Source organism: Passer domesticus, chromosome 8 (genome assembly GCF_036417665.1).
Source record: "Passer domesticus isolate bPasDom1 chromosome 8, bPasDom1.hap1, whole genome shotgun sequence".
Classification (NCBI taxonomy): Eukaryota; Metazoa; Chordata; class Aves; order Passeriformes; family Passeridae; genus Passer; species Passer domesticus.
In genome coordinates this window covers 461,858-476,117 of record NC_087481.1, presented here as the reverse complement: position 1 = coordinate 476,117, position 14,260 = coordinate 461,858, and the positions used below count along the sequence as shown (strand labels likewise).

The window sequence follows — 14,260 nt, the reverse complement described above, 5'->3', positions numbered from 1 at the left end:
CACCATTCCTTAGCCCTGGGACAGTAGGTGCTGCCGAGCTCCTCTGCCTCAGGAGCAGTTTGGGCTGATGAAATCCAAGCCCAGGACTGGCCCCTGTCCCCATTCCCATGACCTCACTGCTGCAGAGCAGAGCTGACCCCTTGGTGTCCATGGGCAGAGCCCCTGCTCGTCACAGCAACAGGGCCAGATCCCAGCAGAGCTCCAGGTACAGGTCTATGAGAAAAGGAAAATTGGGTGGCACAGAGCATCAGGGGGAGGGCTGGGAGAAAGGGCTTGAACATTGTTCAGCAAAGTCAGCCCTGACTTGTCACGGTGTCCTCCTTGGACAGGACTCCATGGCCAGTGTGAAGAAATGCCCAACAGCAGCTCCATCAGCCACTTCCTCCTGCTGGCATTGGCAGACATGCGGCAGCTGCAGCTCCTGCACTTCTGCCTCTTGCTGGGCATCTCCCTGGCTGCCCTCCTGGGCAACGGCCTCATCATCAGTGCCGTAGCCTGCGGCCACCACCTGCACACGCCCATGTTCTTCTTCCTACTCAACCTGGCCCTCAGCGACCTGGGCTCCATCTGCACCACTGTCCCCAAAGCCATGCACAATTCTCTCTGGGACACCACAACCATCTCCTACACAGGATGTGCTGCTCAGCTCTTTTTTTTGTATTTCTTCCTGTCAGCAGAGTATTCCCTCCTGACCATCATGTGCTACGGCCGCTACGTGTCCATCTGCAAACCCCTGCACTACGGGACCCTCCTGGGCAGCAGAGCTTGTGCCCACATGGCAGCAGCTGCCTGGGCCAGTGCCTTTCTCTATTCACTGCTGCACACAGCCAATACATTTTCCCTGCCCCTGTGCCATGGCAATGCTCTGGGCCAGTTCTTCTGTGAAATCCCCCAGATCCTCAAGCTCTCCTGCTCCAAATCCTACCTCAGGGAACTTGGGCTCATTGCAATTAGTGCCTGTTTGGTATTTGGCTGTTTTGTGTTCATTGTTTTCTCCTATGTGCAGATCTTCAGGGCTGTGCTGAGGATCCCCTCTGAGCAGGGACGGCACAAAGCCTTTTCCACCTGCCTCCCTCACCTGGCTGTGGTCTCTCTGTTTGTCAGCACTGTTATCTTTGCTCACCTGAAGCCCCCCTCCATCTCGTCCCCATCCCTGGATCTCTCAGTCTCTGTTCTGTACTTGGTGGTGTCTCCAGCCCTCAACCCCCTCATCTACAGCCTGAGGAACCAGGAGATCAAGGATGCCCTGAGGAAAATGATGACTGTATCTTTTCAGAAACATTAAACTTTTCTTCTCCAGAACCTCCAGAATGTAATTCTTGACAATCTTGGCCTTTTTTTCCTATTTGTCCATTTTGTCACTGGGAATTTTTCCTATTATTTTTCTGGTGTTATAATGTTTTTATAAGATACTGCAGTACTACTCTGAGTATTTCTACATGATATTCTCTTTTTTAACACAAAGGCTTTTAGGTGGCTTGTTCCTTGTGCATGTGAATAAAAAGAAGTGGCTATCCTGAGCTGTGTGTCCAAGGCATTTCCTCAGCCCTTCTCTGGCTCTGCAGGGGCAGTGCCTGTGAACAGAGGTGGAGGGAAGGGGCTCCCAGCACAGCAGCATGGCCAGGGACATTGGCCTTGCCTCTCCCCACATCTGCTCCTCCCAGCTCCACACTCCCCTTCCCAGCCCTGCTGTGGGGGCAAGGCCGGAGTGCTCTGGTAGCTTGGTCACTGTCCTGCTGCGTGTCCGTGCTGTGCCCTCAGGCAGGGACAGGCCATGGGCACTGCTGGGACACAGCTGGGCTCCAGCACAGCAGCTCCACCAGCAAAGGGCATCTCCTGAGGGCAGGGCAGGAAGGCTTTGCTCCCCTCCAGAGTCACTCTCAGGACTCTCAAGAGGCTCCTTGTGTTCCTTGTTCTCCCAGGGCTCAGTGGGATGAGATCAGGGTCTCACTGGGGCCTTCAGGGGACTCAGGTCTGGGTCAGGTTTGCTTGTTGATGGCCAGTGCCCATCAGATGCTGAATGGTCTGTGCTGAACCTTCCTGGGGCCCTGCAGCTTGTGCCAGGGCTGATGGCAGGGCAAGGTTTGTCTGGAGGGCCTTGGGAGCTGCCAGGAGAACACAGGGGACCTGCAGGGACAGTGTGTGCCAGGGAGCAGCAGGGAGTGGAGCTCACTGGGCACAGGCCTGGCCAGGCTGGGGTCACCCCGAGACCAAGGACTGAATGTCTGCTGTGAGCCAGGAGAGCTCTGCAGCCCAGGGACACAGCAGGCCCAGGGAAAGGAGTCTGGGCACTGCCTGCTCTGAGCCTCAGGGAACTCCCCCAGGAGGATCCAGGGCAGCCCCAAGCCCCTCTGGCAGCCCTGGCACAAGGCAGGCACCTCTGAGCCCCCTCCATGGCCCCGCAGAGCCTGTGTGGGAGGGGGTGAGTGCAGGGGGCACCATCAGCTGCCTCTGTGTGCCAGGCTGAGCAGCAGAGCCCAGCAGATGCAGCCCAGGGCCCCGGGCAGCACAGCCCCCGTGCTCTGCAGAGCAGCAGCCCCAGCTCGGGGCTCTGGGCAGCAGGGCAGGGGCTGCAGCAATGGCTGCTGGGGCCAGCACAGACGTGTTCCCCTGGGAAAGGCTCTGGGGGCAGCTGGCATGGGCCAGGAGCAGAGCAGGGGCCCGTGGATGTGCAGAGGAGCCCTGGCAAGAGGCTGGCCTGTCCCTGGGCCAGCAGGAGCTGCCTGAGGAGCCCCGGGGCCAACTCTGCTGCTGGGCTGGGCAGCGGGGCTGGCCCTGGGGCTGCAGGAGCTGCCCGAGCTGAGCATCTGCTGAGCATTCCAGACCCAGAGTGGCTGTCCCTGACCTCCAGTGCCTGCAGTTCCTGCTGCAGGGCCAGACAGGGCTAGGCTGGGGAAGGGAGAGGAAAACAGTGGGCCCTGCAGTGTCAGAATGATCTCCATGGTTCCATGAGGCCCAAAGTGTCACTCTGCTCCCCTTGGTCACAGGAGGCCTGCAGTGTCACAAGGCACCTTTGGTTCTGTGGGCCTGCAGTGTCTGTTTTGCTGGTGGGCAGGGTCAGAACCAAAGACACAGACACCAAGTTCAGGAATTGTGTGATTTATTGTAATGCAAACTGCAAAGAATCACAAAAGGAGCAGCTCAGCAATGCACCCAATCATCAGCACCAAAGATTGCCTGCAGTGATTAAGAAAGATCCAGCACCAGTTCCCCTCAGGCTTCACCATCCCCCAGATCCACACAGCAGCTGGGGGAAGCTGTCCCAGCCAAGGGCTGCAGAGCCACTCCTGGACACTGGGAATTCCTGCAGGTGCCTCCAGCCACAGGTGAGGCTCCAACCTCGCTGTGAGAGGGCCCAGCTCTGACAGTGCTGAATGAACAAACTGACAGCACTTCTAGTGCAGGAACATCTGGTTTCATCCTCCTCTTGGGTCCCTCCCAAAGCCTGGCCAGGGCTCAAGGAGGAACCAAGGGAGGTGACTTTGATCCTTCAGCCCCAAACAAGGCCAGATGTCAGATTTCATGGCCCTGTCTGGCTTCTAAATACAGAAAGGTCAATACATGTTTCACTAAAGAGTGGCTACATCTATCACAGTGCTAATGACCATGCATATTTTATTGATGAGCAAATACAAAGATAACCTTTGGTTGGAAGGTTCATCCAGAGGCCACCTTTGGCTCAGGGCCTGCTGTTCAGGCCTCACTCAGGGCTGTTGTCCAGGCCTTGGCACTTCAGGGACATGGTTTAGTGCTGGGCTTGGCACTGCTGTGTGACCAGCTCGACTGGGTGAGCTCAGAGGTCTTTACCAACAGAAAGGATGCTGTGATTCCATTATTATATCCACTGCATTCAGCTAGGTCTATTTGAGCAGCATTACTTCGCTCCAAAAGTTCCCTCTTGCTCAACTCCTATGGCCTATGGCTGCAGCTCCTTCAGCTCCTGGTGCTAAGCTGCTCATGCTGAACGAGGCGACTCAGAGAGATGAATACAGTCCATGCAATTCCTTCTGGGACAGAGAGAGGAGAGGGTGTGGAAACAGGAGCATTGTTGGCTGTGGCCTCCTCTTTGCCCTTCATGCCTTTCAGTGCTTTGAACCAGCCAGGAGCTTTCTCCAAGAGTGCAATGGAGCAGCTGTTCCTGCTCTCATGTCTTGACTCACTCCAGTCTCTGACCTTGCCTGGTTTTGTCCCTCTTGCTGTGCCCTCTGCTCCCCCAGGGCTCAGTGGCTGCTGCCCAGGACTGTGGGACTGGCTCAGATCCAGTGGTCGAGACCCTCCTTGCTGTGGCCTTGGAGCTGCCTGGGCACAGCAGCCTTTTCCATCTGGAAGCTCCCCATGGACAGGGAGTCCCCAGCTCTGTTCCTTGCACAACCTCCAGGAGCCCAGGGCTACCATCTCAAGTCCCTGCTGGCACTGGGGGCTCCCAGGTGCCTCAGGCTGCTGTGACACCGCTGCACACGGGAGGGAAGAGTGGCAGGGGCTGTGCTGAAAGTCAGCTCCATGTGCTGCTGCTGCTGCTGCTGCTGCTGCTGTGGGGTCATTTGTCCAGCCCTGGCCCAGAGTCAGGGATCAGATCCAGGCCCCGCTGCTGCTCCCTCGGGATCAGTCCCAGTTTGGGTGTTGCTGTCAGGGCCAGCAGGAGCGGTGGCTGGAGCAGCAGGTGCTGACAGTGCCCCAAGCCCCAGGGCTGGAGGGGTCCCTGGACTGGGCTGGGAGGGAGCTGCCCCTTGTTCTCCCTCTGCCCCAGGCAAAGCTGGGCCAGGCACAAGTGGGGCAGCACAGCCACCAGGGAGCCTGCGAGTCTCTGCCAGCCCTGGCTGCTCAGAGTTTGGGCCTTGGAGCCTCAGGTGGCCAAAGGCAGCTGCTCCTGGTCCCTCTGTGTGCCCGTGTTCAGCAGTGCTGCTCCATCAGTCTGTGCCCAGCAGTGGGGAAAAGCCTCAGCCCTGCAGGGCCAGGAGCTGCCGGGCTCTGCCTGAGCAGCTCAGCCAGCAGGAAGGGAGCTGCTCCACATGGGAACCAGGAGCAAAGGGCTGCAGCACCTCGTGCTGGGGCAGAGCCTGAATTCTGAGAGGGAATAACAGAGTTATTCATGTGCATTGCTGCATCAGCACTGCAGGTGCTGTGCCTACAAACACAGAGTTCAAAATGTGCAAAAGAATTCTGCAGCTCTTGACTGGATCAGGATGTCAGCAGTGCTGAACTCCAGCACAGTCCAAATGAAACACTTCACACCTCTGCTCATATCTGCTAGATTTTTTTCTTCAGGGTATCCAGAGAAAAGTAAACAGAGGAGGAGCCTACATTTTGATTGTTTATCAGAAATGTTACTCTTTTTGCTGTACATTCCTTTTTAGGGTGATTTTTCTGTTAAAAAAAAGGAAAAAAGAAAAAAATATGAAATATAAAAACAAAAAACAAACGTGTAGTGAAAATCTTCTCTAACTTTGGATTAAGAGGTAACTGGTATTTTTAAAAAGAGAACTCAGTTACTTTGGCATGGATCTATCTTACTGACATCAACATCACTTTTTTAAAAGATTCTGGGTTTTGTTTGCAATTATTTTAAATTGTGGTTAAATCAATAAGAAATTGAAAGATGGATTGTGTATGACTGTGTCTTGAGTGTAAAAATATTGCAGTTTGGAATTTGGATTTAAAGTGTTGGAAATGAAAGTTATAAATCCCAATGGATTGTGTGACAGCAGCTTTTCCTAGAGGATGTGCAGCACTCCAAGGACTTCATCAGTGGGGTTGGGGGTACTTGGACCTTTGTCCTGTGCCACTCTGAGATGTCATGGAATGGAACTTCACCTGCCACCAGACCAGGTCACCCTCTGCCACCAAAGCTCCGTGGACCTTGTGCCCCCAGGCAGGCACAAAGTGTTTGTGCTGCTCCCCCTTTTGCACAAACCCACAGAGAGCTGGGATTTTTCCAAGTCTCATGTCTGCATTGGGTCATATTCCTAGAGAAGCAGCAGCCCATCCCAATGAATATGGTGAGTTATATGGATGGTTGTGACCTCCACTTCCTACCTAGAAATCCTGAAACTGCTTCTGAATGCTGCTCCTTCAGCTCTTGGACACCTTCTCACACAGAGCTGGGAAAAAAATCTCCTGGCCACCAGTTAAATGGCGAGTTATGCCAAAGTTAGAGCTCTGTGGGAAATCTCTATCCATCCCTATCCTATTAATATACCAATATGTGGGGGTGTGCATGGATTTGTCTTGTGTACAAAGGAAGGAGTGTGCAAGCAACGTGATTGACACTTTCACTGTCCGTGTTCATCCCATACCCATGGGTACAGAGACGTTATGGAAACCCTGGCACAAACAGAGTCTTCTGTCCCTGGATACAGAGACATCCAAGAGCCCCTGGCACATACAGACCCTTCTGCCCATGGATACAGAGACATCCAAGAGCCCCTGGCACACACAGACCCTTCTGCCCATGGATACAGAGACATCCAAGAGACCCCGGCACACACACAGACCCTTCTGTCCCTGGATACAGAGACATCCAAGAGCCCCTGGCACACACAGACCTTTCTCTCCATGGATACAGAGACATCCAAGAGCCCCTGGCACACACAGACCCTTCTGTCTCTGGAGGATGGAGCGTGGTGGGTGGGGGTGGTTGGTGGGCAGTGAGTCCCGGACAGCAGGCCAGACCCGGCTCCAGCCCTGCCAGGCCCTGCCAAGGCTCAGTGCAGAATCCTCTGGAATGGGACAGCCTTTCAGCCTTCTCCCTGCCCAGAGGGGCAGTGCTGGCCTGGCAGCACAGGTTGTTTTCCCCTCAGGCTGCAGGAGATGAGAACACACCACTTGCCAGCACTGAGTGCGAGGCATAGCTGCGGGTGCTCCCCATGAACCTCAGCTCTGGGAGCACTGTCTGCCCCAAGCTCCAGGGGCTGCAGTGGGAGCCCGGCTGGGCTCTGCCCTGGGGCCATCCTGCAGGGACAGCTGGAAACAGGGAGCATTCAGCTGCCACAAACAGCCAAGCCAGGGCTGCAGGGCAGCTGCTCCAGCCCGGACTGCACTGCTGTGTGCTGTGCTCTGGGGCTGGGGCTCCCCACACAGGGGACTGGACTGGTGTGCCAGAGGACACAGAGAAGCTTCAGCTTCAGCCTCACTGAGGTGGGTGCATTGGCTGGGAAGAGTGGGGAGGCTCAAGGGGATTCACAGAGCTCATCCTGCTGCAAGGATGAAGGGAGTGGGAACTCAGTAGTGAGGAGAGCTGAGGGCTGGAGAGTGGCTCTGAATGACACTAAAATCCCACTGGACCTCTGAGACATTGCTGCTCCTCAGCCAGTGACAGCATGAGTCCCTAAACCTGGGGCTCGGCCTTCCTTGTGGTCAGAGGCATCAAGATAGGCAACAGAGTGATGGAGACAGCAATGGGCTGGGAATTCACTGGGGGGAAAAAAAGGGAGCAGTTGAGAAGTAAAAGGCAGGTGGGGGAGAGAACTGTTCAGAGAAGGGCTGAGCTACAGCTTGAGCAAGCTGAAAAATGTCATTTGGAGTCATCCCAGATTGATTTGATTTCAGAAGGTATTGAACAAGTTTAATTTTTGGGAGGTGTCATGTTTTCCCTTGGAGGTGTACACTCTGCAAACTTGAGCTGTGTTGCCAAAATGCTCAAGCAAGTCTGTGCTGCAGGTGACACCATTTCTTCTTTGGCTGATTCCGGCCCGGGGCTGAGCTCCAGCAGAGCCCTGGCAGAGCCCAGAGCAGCCTCAGCATCCGCAGAGCCCGGCTGCAAGGAGAGAAAGCAGAAACTGCCCGTCAGCTGATGGCTCCTGTCCCCTTGTCCCAGCTGCCCGTGGTGCCCAGGCCATGCTGGCTGTGCCCAGAGCAGTGCCCAGAGCTGCCCATCAGTGCTGCCTTTGGGAGCAGGGCAGGAGGGCAGGACATGTGCCCAGCCTGCAGCCAGCCATGGCACATCCACCTGCTCAGCAGCTGCCCAGAGCAGGATGCTCCTGTGCTCGCTGCCATCTCCCAAAAGCTCTGATCCCACCCTGCCAAGCAGGCGGGGACCCACCTCATGCCATCCATGGCTGGAAAAAAAGCTGGTCCCAAACGATGTCCTCAGCCTGCTCCAAGGGCACGGCCCATCCACGCCGCAGCTGCTCCCAAGAACTTCCCGATCCAGACTGGATCAACCAGAATGCTTCCTCTAGAAAAACAAACAACAAATTGTTGAAAATAGATTACAGACAAAAAGGGAAAAAAAGAACAAAGGGAAAAATCATATCTCTGTGAGGGGATTGAGGAAGGCCCAAGGCATGCCAGGGAAAAACCCAGCCATGTGTGAGCAAAGCCCAGGCTTTCTCCCTTCCCCCTGCACTGTTCCCCACAATAACCATGATCCCTAAGCAAACAAGGGCAGTGGAGCGGCCCAAGCCCTTCCTTGCCTGCACAGCAAAGCAGCCCCTGCACAGGTTCTGGAGTCCCACCTCTGCTCCCACCATGGGGGTTTGTTTGTGTTGGGCTGACTGCCCCAGCCCCAGCCCGGGGCACGGTGGGTGCTGGGGGCTGTTGGCAGGGCCAGGAGCCCACTCCCATTTCGTACCCACCCCAGCCCATGCCCCCAGCCCTGCCAAAAGCAGCTGGGCAGCTGACTGAAGAATTAGTTGCATCCATCCCAGCAATGAGTGGGGTGGGAACTTTTGGGTTGAGGCCAGGCTGTGCAATGCCCAAATCTGGGAGCATCCCCCTGCATGTGGACTCATCTGTAAATTTGCTGTGCAGCCAGGCTTTGAAGAAGGTGCCAGAATTGAAGTCCATCATCTTAAGCTTACCAGTGGCCAGGTCCAGGAAGAGGCTGTCATCCTTGATGTGATCCTCGCTGTCTGCTGCAGCAGCAGCCCCACCTGGTACAGCTTCTCTGGGGGCTCCTTCTACTTCCCTGGGCTCCGACCAGGCTGTCAGGGCTCTGTCCAGGGCCCCAGCTGTCAGGGAACCAGTACAAGCAAAACCAGCTTGGATGGTGGCCACCAGTGCTGGGCAGAGCAGCTCAGCTCCAGCACAAGGGCTGTGTGCTCCCATCTGATGAGCCCTGGGCAGTGACACAGGCAGGACAAAAAAGTCTGGGGTTCCTTTGCTTCTCATTGCCAAGGCATGTGTGCAGATGTAACTTACCGGGGCCCTGCAGCACAGTGTGCCTGTGGCTCTCTCCCTTCTTCTATGGCAGATGAATATCCTGCATCCAAGGATGACAGAACACCTCTTCTAATGAGGGTCTGTCCCAGTCCAGCATGGATAAACACCGCCTGATCAGATCTTGGCATTCTGGGCAGAGAAACCAGAAACCGCTGGTCAGTTGGAGAAGGCTCCTGTTGGCTTTGCCCAACCATTCCCTGCCCACTCCATGCTGGATGTGCTCAGAGCTGGGCCTAAACTTTCCCATCAGTTCCCTGTTTTGAAGGCGAGCAGGAGAGCAGGACATGTGCCACCTCCTCAGCAGCTGCCAGAGCTCCTGAGCCCGCTGCTGTCTCCCAGCACTGGTATTGCACCCATGTCCAGAGATGAGGATCCACCTGAAGAAAGCCGTTGTGGCAGCGAGAGCTGATGGTCCCAGCTGATGTTCTGGTCCCTCCTGAAAGGGTGCTCCCCGCAGACCATCTGGTGCAGCACGATACCCAGGGACCAGATGGTAGCTGGCTTGCCATAGTACCAGCCAAAATGGGTCCATTCCGGGGGGCTGTATGATGGTGTTCCTATGGAATACAGATGGAGTTCATCAGGGGGATGCTGCTGCTCCCAGAGGCTGGCCCCAGCATCCCTGGGCGTGCAGGGGCTGCCCCAGTGGTACGCAGGTTGACCCACTGCCCCTCTTTCCAACACATGGGGTTGGAAAAGAAGCCATCGGTGTTGGAAGAGGGCAGCAGAAGCCCTGGCAAGGCCCAACCATGACAGAAACACACTTAGTGCTGATGGAAAACCATGCCTTCATCCTCCCTGCCTGCATTGCCCCAAAAAACAAACCCAGAACAAACCAGGTGAGTGGAGGAGCCTAAGCCCTTCTCACCTGCACACCAAACTGGCTGGGGCACAGGTTCCAGGCCCCCCCATCTCTGCTACCCTCACCTACAGGTGTTTTTGTTGGGCTGGCTGCCCCAGCCCCAATCCTGGGCAGAGTGGTGGGCAAAGGCTGCCAGCAGGACTGGAAGCTGGCTCCCCACCCAGCCCTGCTCAAACCCAACTCAGCTGAAATCTCAGGGCCATGAAGGGCAGCAAAAGGGAGAATCCCCGCTGCCACACCCAGCTTGGGCCCTGAGATGCTGGGCCATGAGATACCAGAACCAGGAGCACACCCCTGTGTAGACTCACCTGCAAAGCGAATGTAGGCTGTCTCTTGCAGGTAGGTGCCACAGCCGAAATCAATCAGTTTGGCTTGCCCGGTGGCCAGGTCAACGAGGATGTTCGCTGGCTTGATATCCCTGTGCAGGACCCCGCAGCTGGTGCAGTGCCGCACGGCCTCCAGCACCTGCCGGAACAGCTGCCGCGCCACCCCCTCGGACAGGAATCCCCGTGCCCGAATGAAATGGTGCAGGTCCTGACAGTGCTCCGGGCGCTCCAGCACCATCAAGATGTCGTTGGGGAGCTCAACCCACTCCAGCAGTTGGACCACGCCGGAGAAGCCACTGGACACCTTGTCCAGCAGCACGATCTCCAGGGGCGCGCTGGTGCCGTCGGGCTGCGGGAGGAGCACGATGCTGTCAGTGGGGCTGATGCCGTGCTGGGAGTCAGGAAGCCCTCAGCCAGCCCGGGATGCTCTGCGCCCTGCGCTGGCCCCATGCCCGCTCTCCCTCGAGGCGTCCTGGCAGCCCCTACCCTGCCGGGCCTCGGCTCATCCCTGCCCAGCACAGCACCTCACTCACTCACCAGCTCACCCCAGTGATGGACGCAGTACCGTGGCACCCTTTTGATGGCCACCTGCAAGCCAAGTGCAGAACAGGGTTCAGCTCGCTGTCCACCCTGCCCAGTGCCATCCTCCTCCCGCCTCCTCCGCCCTGCTCCTCCTCCTCCACCCCCTCCTCCTGCGCCCGCCGCCGGCCCCGCCGCTCACCGGGGCGCCGTCCGAGAGCCGCGTTGCTGCGAAGACGCTGCCGAATCCGCCCCGGCCCAGCAGCGAGCCCAGCCGGTACCGCTCCTTCAGGCGCTGCTGTGCCTTCCCTGCGGGCGGGACGCGGCTGTCAGCGCTCGGCCCGGGGCCAGCAACGGCCCCCGAGCGCCCCTCACCCGCCCCGGCCCGGCCATGCCCCGGCGTTCGCTCTCTGGAACAAGACAGCGGCGGCTCGGGGCCGGGGGCCGCGCTGCCGAGCGGCGGAGCTCGGGCCGGGCAAGCCGCAGCGGAGGCGGCGGGAGCGGCGGGGCCGCCTGTGTCCTCCGCGGGCCCCGGGAGGAGCCGGGGCCGGGGCCGGGGTCGGGGCCGGGGCCGGGGCCGGGGTCGGGGCCGGGCTCGGGCTCGGGCTCGGGCCAGGCGGAGCCAAAAGCTGGCGATGCCACCCCAGCCCCAGGCACTGATCCCCGCCCAGCAGCGCCACCGCCAGCACGGCCAGAGCCGGGCTGAGGCCAGGCGGCGGCGGGACGGCCGGGGGCGGGCACGGGGCAACCCCGCCCGGGGCCGGGGGCGGGCCGGGGGCATGGCCCGGCCCGGCACGGGGAGAGGGAGGCGGGGAGAGGAGGGGAGACCGGGAAAGGGAGAGCGGGAGAGGTACGGGACAGCGGGAGAGGGAGAGGAGAAGGGAATCTGAAGTTTCTTGTCTCGCTGTCGCTTCTGCTGCCGCTGCCGCTGCTGCTGCTGCCGCTGCCGCTACCGCTGCTGCAACTGAAGCTCCGGGGCCGTTTGTCCCCGTGTCCGTTTGTCCGTTGCCCGCTCGCCCCCGCCTCGAGCCCCACGTTCCCCGAGGGCAGCCCCTGAGCCTCTGCAAACACGGGAACTTTGCCGAGTTCAGCCAAGAGCCAGAGTCTGGACTCCTGCACAGTGGCTCAGGAATCCCCTCGGTCCCTGCTGTGCATTGTCCCTGCTGAGGGTCAAACACTCTCAGAGCGCAATCCCTGAATGCAGAATTTGTACCTGACCCAAGCACTGCACTTACCTCTCCAACATTGCTTTCCAAGAAAAACAGGGGAAGCCAAACTGTGTGTAGGTCATGGCATCTTAAAATGTCTAAAACTTGCCAACTCATGGATCTTAGAGGTGAGATCTGGTTGGAATTAATGGGATGGACAACTAGTGCAAGATGGAAAAGGGGAGCATAAAAATAAATTGAGAAAAACGTCTTGAATTGTTTCAATTTTCATTTAATTTCTTAAAAGCACTTTCAGTTTTTCCAGAAATTTCTCCTCAGTCCTGTATGCTTTTTCCAAGAACCTTTCCTGAAGAATGAGGTGCAGCTTCTATCACAAGATGTGCCACCAACTGCAGCTTCTCTTGGCTTTCCACATTGTGTGTGCAGCACACTTGCAGCAAAGCAGGACAAATATTTGAAGAATTTGGCAGCTTGTTCTTTTTATTTCCTTGTGGGCTGGGCAGTTGTGCCATTGGTAAGGTTTTCATTGTTACTGTTCTACCCTAAGAAAACATGACAGGCTACCAAGAACTCCTGGGGAATGCAAGCCTGACTGAATGCAGAGAAACAATCTGCAGAGCCTGCAGCCAGAAGTGGAGAGCTGTGTGATCATCATTCCAACACCCCCAAGGACATCTTGAAAGTGATCTAGAAGATGAAAATGGGCTGACAGAGGGAGTTTGTTTCTGTGCTGTGTTCAGATTCTTCTACATCTGAAATCAATTCTAAAATCTCCATCTAAATCAAGAGTACAATCAATTCATGAAAAGCACCAGAAAAAACTGTACCTCTCAGGAGATGACTGAAAGAATCTGTAAAGGAAAAATGCAGGAGAAATGCATTTCTCAGTACTGCGGTATTTGCCTGCCTGAAACCCTCCTCCATTTCCGCCCCATCCCTGGATCTGTTGGTGTCAGTTCTGTATTTGCTGGTGCCTCCAGCCCTGAATCCCCTCATCTACAGCCTGAGGAACCAGGAGCTCAAGGCTGCAGTGTGGAGACTGATGACTGGACATCTTAGGAAGCATTAAACTGATTGCCAATTTCTGCAAATCACTTGTAATAAAATTAATTTTTGATAGTTCTGTTGGTTTGGTTCTTTGATTTCCCTGTCTTTTTTTTTTTTTTTTTTTTTAATATTCTCCCTAAAGCTAGATGATTGTTTCTGCCATTTCTGACTTTGTTTCTCTCCACATTCACCGTGGCCGCAGACTGTGACAATGAGGAGCTGTGCACTCAGTGGCTTTAGATGAATTAAGAATTTCCCAGCAGAGTTTTCTTCAGGGATGCCCTTTTGTTGCCTTCTCTGGAGCTGCAGCAGCAATGTCTGTGTGCAGAGCTGGGGCAGATCAGTGCTGGCCCAGCAGCTGTGCCCAGCAGCAGCAGCAGCACTTGGTGTTGGCAGTGCTGCTGCCGTGGCCCTGCCCCGCTGCCCTGGTGGCCCTGGTGTTGCTGCAGGGCCTGAGTGCTCTCGGGGCCGGGCACAGTCCTGGTGGTGGCAGTGCCGGGGCTGCAGCAGGGACAGGCCATGAGCACTGCTGGGGCAGCGCTGACGCCTCAGGCCAGGCCCTGGGGGCTCCAGGCTCCTTGCCCAGGCTCTCTCAAGAACACGGCCAGGCCAATGCCCAGCACAGAAAAGCCCCAGGGTGAGCAGCCCCAGGCTGGCTGTGGGCAGGATGGGGGCAAACAGCATGGCTGGGGCTCTGCAAGGGCCCTGGGGGAGACGGGAAGGAGCAGCAGAGCAGGTGCTGATCCCTCAAGTCCTTTTCTGCCTGGCTGCTCTCCAGCCACTCTGTCCCCAGCCTGTATTGCTGCAGGGGATGTTGTGGCCAAAGTGCAGGACCTGGCACTTGGTCTTGTTTAACCTCACCTTGTTGGATTTGGGCCCTGGATCCAGCCTGTCCAGGGCCCTGTGCAGAGCCCTCCTCTCCTCCAGCACATCCACACTCACACCCAGCTTGGTGTTATCTGCAAATTTGCTGATGCTGGACTCAATCCCCTCAGCCAGACCAACAATGCAGATACTGAAATCCACGCTGGCTGGCTCTGATGCCTCGGCCATCCTGTGGGTGCCCTGTGATGGCACTCACGGTGATCTGCTCCATAACCTTGCCAGGCACCCAAATCAGGCTGACAGGCCTGGAGCTCCCCAGATCCTCCTTCCAGCTCTTCTTGGGGATGGGCTCA

General features: G+C 56.9%; 2 protein-coding genes across 2 annotated transcripts; one reads left to right on the top strand and one right to left on the bottom strand.

Annotated features, from left to right (window-relative positions):
• The first annotated feature begins 352 nt into the window (after positions 1 to 352).
• Positions 353 to 1,285, top strand: LOC135306025 (olfactory receptor 14J1-like). Its single transcript, XM_064429590.1, has one exon. The coding sequence runs from the start codon at positions 353 to 355 to the stop codon at positions 1,283 to 1,285; it is 933 nt and encodes a 310-aa protein (XP_064285660.1).
• Positions 1,286 to 7,324: 6,039 nt separating this feature from the next.
• LOC135306024 (serine/threonine-protein kinase pim-1-like) lies at positions 7,325 to 14,135 on the bottom strand. Its single transcript, XM_064429589.1, has 6 exons — positions 14,025 to 14,135; positions 10,885 to 10,935; positions 10,330 to 10,696; positions 9,513 to 9,716; positions 8,799 to 8,948; positions 7,325 to 7,410 (listed from the first exon to the last, which is right to left on the bottom strand). Exons 1-6 carry the CDS (start codon positions 14,133 to 14,135, stop codon positions 7,325 to 7,327), a joined length of 969 nt encoding a protein of 322 aa, XP_064285659.1.
• Between the last annotated feature and the right edge of the window lie 125 nt (positions 14,136 to 14,260).